General features: G+C 50.4%; 1 protein-coding gene across 2 annotated transcripts in view; it reads right to left on the reverse strand.

Moving 5' to 3' along the window:
- LOC126578788 (probable E3 ubiquitin-protein ligase HERC4) overlaps window positions 1-5,000 on the reverse strand; it is a 15,197-nt gene that overhangs the window by 5,436 nt on the left and 4,761 nt on the right. Inside the window, exons 2-3 of one of the 2 annotated variants that reach the window (XM_050241694.1) lie at window positions 2,502-2,601; window positions 1,462-2,413 (exon numbers count right to left, since the gene is read on the reverse strand). In XM_050241694.1, coding sequence (XP_050097651.1) covers window positions 1,462-2,413; window positions 2,502-2,601 — 1,052 coding nt within the window. Of the gene's footprint in view, window positions 2,414-2,501; window positions 2,602-5,000 lie in introns of both variants that reach the window. The other variant, XM_050241693.1, reaches the window with a different exon arrangement.

Genomic DNA, 5,000 nt, shown 5'->3' on the forward strand with positions numbered 1-5,000 from the left:
AAACATCTTTCCACGTTCACACGTTGGCTCATGCTAATGCTTCTCGATGGACGGTAATGTTGTACGTACGCGTACAACAACGGTAGGGGCCTAGGGAAATCGCTAGAGCACGGAGATGAAATGCTGTGGTGTCTGTCTTATGGCTTCCCTTAACACGGAATTGATAACTGCACCCATCTTTCCATCTTATTGCTTATTCTATGGTGTGTTTCGCTTCAGAGAAGAGCACGTACCCCTTTCCAAAGAGGCGCGTGGATGGAGGACACACGCGTTATTCGACTAGAATTCTAGGCAGACTGCGAAAAGCGAAAAGTGATAACAAAGTAGAGGTATTTCATGATTTAGTACATATCCTAGTGACGGTTCTCGGTTGTGCTCGTTCAGATTGAAATCGATCTCCTGCCTATGCCTGCCACCTCCCTGGTTTCTTCTCAATTGTGTATATGTTTCTGTATATTTTAATAATGCTGGAAAGATACTATAAATGCTACCATTGCTAACCTAATGTCCCCCCGCTACTAGCTAGCCTTATTGTTTGCACTACCATCGGCGTGTCGCCGCCACTACGTGTGTGATGATTTCAATAACTCGTGACTATTTCGTGGTTTGTAAAATGTATGCTAAACTTTAAGAAGTGCTTTCCGGGGCGTTTACATGTTTGCTACCTAATTTGGTAATGTAGGATGTTTTATTATTGACTTTATTGGAATCGACATATCAGTAATACTTGGATCTTTATGCACTACGGTGCACACTGCGCACTCGTTCTCCCCTTAATTCTCCTATCGTAAGGAAATGATTCAATTGCTTGTCGGTTTCGTTCGCCCCTATCGTGACTCACGGTACGCACACAGTGATATGGAATTATTGAATGAATTCGTACTACTTTCGTGGAATGCATCCTAGTTTCACGTTCGTCGCCACCTTAGTTTTGCAAAGTGCAAAAGAAAATTTCAAAAATTATACACATTTGGCACGGAAACAAAACGGAAAAGGCTGCTCGTCCAAAGCTGCCTTATTGAATGAAGTTCAGTTCCACCTCAACCATTCATTGCCGATTGATAACTATAAACAATTGCAATCGTATCTGCCCGATCCTAGCAGCCGACCGTTAACAGTGGCACATCAACGCACAATGAATATTAACAAAATCTTAAACACAACACTTGCAACAAACCCGCAAAAGCTACAATCCAATCTGTTGGTGTCTGGGTCTCGATAGGTTCTCGGTATGGTTCTCTCATTACCATACACGCATATCTAGTGTACACCTTCCCCTCGCGTGTCTCACTGGATGATGTACAATTGTCACTAACCATTACGTTACTCTATTGTTCTTCCTCTTTCGTCCCTGGCCCCTGACCAACACGCTACACTAATGCGAAGCCATTTCAAATGATTCAGCATACATCTATCCACCCCGGGGCCCGTTCTACTTTGGTACCATCACCTTCGCTAGGCTCGGGAACACTTCACCCTGAATCGGTCCACACTCGACATTCTCACCATCCACCGTCATGTGGCCGTTCGTACTGGCCGGTTCGATCCGGAATGCCGTCACCGGTACCATCTGAATGTACTCGTTCGCCTGTACCGGCAGATGCGTCCCGCTGCTCAATCCGAGCAGAAACGAGAGAAGCTGCGATCGCGACACACCACCACGGATAATCAGCAACCAGATGAGTCCATCGTTGAGGTGCGATTCGGTCGCAAAGTAGCAATCGGTACTGAGGTGCGTCTGGTATGCGGCATGCACCATCACGAACTCGCCCGCAATCGTTGTCCAGGTGTCGGGCAGGGCAGCGGTCAGGGCGGGCAGTCGCGATGGTGGGCCGTACATTTGTACGATCGGTCCACCCGTCCCATTGGCGCCACCGGCTGCCCTGCTCCCACTGTCGTCATCATTGGAAGCCTTATCACTCTCGTACACGCTATCGACGGTCGAGAAGTAGGTGCTTTTGCGCGACGTCGCCGAATACCAGCTGTCGATGCGGGGTCGAAAAGAATCCAGATTCATGCCAGTCTCAAGCGACAGCACGTCACTAAAGTTCGTATCACAGGCATCGCAGCTGCCGGTCGTATCATGCCGACAGTCGCGGCAGTTGAGCGTGGTGTTGTAGCTTACGCTGTGCTTCAGCGTACCGATCGCACCGGAACGACCTGGACCAGTACCAGGGCCACCGTTGGTATAGTGACCACCACCAACTCCGCCAGCACCACCGTTCGCCGATCCGTTCAGTTGGCTTGGCAGTGCCGGAAGGTACGATACCTTGCCATGGTACGTCCGGAGGCTTATTAACCGATGCACGGACCACACGGTGAACCGTTGGCCTCCGATGGCGCGCAACCGTTCGCTCTCGATGTCGATGTCCGAGATTAGACCCCAGCCCACCGACAGGAACGAGAACATTATCTGGGGAGAGAGAAAAGGGACGATTATGACGATGAATTCCTGCCATGTGATGCAGCATCACCCCCCCGGGGAGGCATGAAGAACTTACATTGGAACGAGTCTCGACTCTCACTACATCTAGCATGGAATGTCTTCCTTTGACTACCATTAAAGCTGCCGCCAGTACGGGTTTTGTTTCAAAAGGCTCTCTGCGGATGGAAATGAGGGAAAAAATGGCTTATGATTAGTCGACTAACAGAAAGCAGATGGGACACCTATTCCGCTTCAAAATAAAAACAAAACAACGGAACAGAACTAGGGAAAAAACTCATAATCTCCATGCTAAACGAACAGCGGATTTCGCCTCATAATCGCCCCCAATCGTTATTGTCACCAATCCGCCGGGTGATGCGACTGACAACACCGGATGACACGGTTCCGTTCATCGCAATTGACAAATGGGAATCAAAACCATGAAGCACCCACCCTTCTTATCAGCCTCTCTCTCTAATGGGACAATTGTTTAATCGCGCACCCTCCCCCGCTCGCGATTGGCACAAGGTGATGCTCCAATTGAAAGCTGTTCAACTCAACGCCCCGGTCCGTGCCTCCACCCACCCTAGTGTCACCAGCAATAGGCCCCCCCTTTATCAGTGACAATACTGTTCGAGGATGAGCAACACATGGCATTGCACCCGGTGGTCGTGGTGGTGGCACGCGATATTTGCACCCTTCCATTTTTTTCGAAGCAACAATTTCCTCCGTAAACCGAGGATAGTGCCTCTTGAGCCGATTAGTGCGATATCTTATCAACGGTTGATCCACAAAACCGGTACAGCCATGGCATGTGGAGCCTCACTTGAGACCCCAGAGCATACACCACAGCAGGCGTTGGTGCTTGGCAGCAGGCTCTCTCTCTATCGCCCGCTCGAAAGGCCTACTTCACTTTGTGTAACACTCATCATCTTACGGCCGGCCGTACGGCGGTGGCCTACTGCGATTGCTACCATGTAGTTGCTGTGGCCACATTATGTAACGGTGGCATGGATTCCATTCCCGTGGTGTGGTCGTCGGTGTGGCCGATTGGGACCGAATCGATCAAACATAGCACCCCCGGGACCCGGGACGAGAAGAAGAGAAGTGTTCCCTCGAGTGGCCACCAGCCACCCTGGTACCGGGCGGGGGTTTTTTAGTGGAGCAAAACCCATTCGCTTACGGACCATTAGCCACAGCGAACGATCTAGCCACTGCCGACGAGTACCCAATGACAGCCAATGGACACCAACCTCCCGGAATGGTTCTGTTCTGTGGATTGAAGGGGGTTGCACACAACCCACCCCACTTTGCGGTCAAAATCACCCAGTTTCAGGCGATGGAATGCTGGCCACCGAATCAATAACGACGACGGCAGGACAGGGCAGGGCAGGCAAATGAAATGGAATGATGTGGCGTGACGTACTCGACCCATGCCACTACTATGTAGGCCAGCAAGGAGGGGCCAGGGGGGCTAGTGCTGGCATTCAAAACCTAGTGTGCCATTTGCCGGTTTGGTCCAAACTTACTCTCTTCTCAGGTGTGTGCTCTGCGGGATTGACGCGAGATGAGAACGAAAGAGAAACAATGGAAGCATCCACTCGAAGCACATCACAGTGACGATGAAATGACTCATCATATCGAGTGCGAACAGTGATGATTCCGAGTCATTGCTGACGTAAATGACAACCGGCGACCGGTATTGAAGAGGTTGGATGAGATGAGATGTCGCTTTGGCTGGGGTGGCCAGGGTGGAGAGCATCATCGAAAAACAAAACATCTTCTTTCAGCCCGTGTCCGGGATTGGCTTATGATTGGCAGCCCTTTTATCGCTGCTCCGCGTGCGGTCTTCCACTTGTTTGCATAACGAATTGAACGAAGAAGGCTGAGAATAAATGTTTATTCCAAACCCCTGTGATCAATTCCATGGCTCTAAATGGCTGCGAAACTGTTCCGTTAGTCCAACGGGATGTCATTGGGCAGTAGTATTTAGTTATCAAACCGGAACAGACCCCGACAGAGAGACAGAAACTTCTAATCTTTAACTCCAGCACAAGGTTCCCCGATAAGCATTTCCAGTCAACACGTTCGGTCAGGGAGTTTGTTTACGGAAAAATGGCAAAACAGCAGTCAGTAGCAATCTGCTGCCGTGATGGCGGATTCGAAGCGATCTTTACATAATGCGACGCGCGGCTATGAGGATTGGACGAGTGCGTAGTTGTTATTTGCCTCCTCTTTATGCGATGTGCTTGCTGGGAGGCAGCACACAGAGATGTGTTGTTTGCGCACCCTTCTTGAATGGGCCTCTCCACTGTCCGCCACACTATTGGTGCTTTGTGTTGCTGCACAAAGAAAACGGTGGAGCAGGTTTTTTGCACCAAAACCCCAGCGCGACGGCAGCCTCGAACCGGGTTGCTCCAATGGGAAATCCCGCACGCCGGCACGATTTAACCGGATTGAGCCGCGTAAACCATGCTACCGATGGTGTATCAGAGAGTCGCTGCCATGCCAATGCCATGCTGATGATGCAATTGAAGCGAAAACACACGGAACGACGGGGAGCTGGAGCCAGATG

This window comes from Anopheles aquasalis, chromosome 3, assembly GCF_943734665.1.
Source record: "Anopheles aquasalis chromosome 3, idAnoAquaMG_Q_19, whole genome shotgun sequence".
Lineage (NCBI taxonomy): Eukaryota > Metazoa > Arthropoda > Insecta > Diptera > Culicidae > Anopheles > Anopheles aquasalis.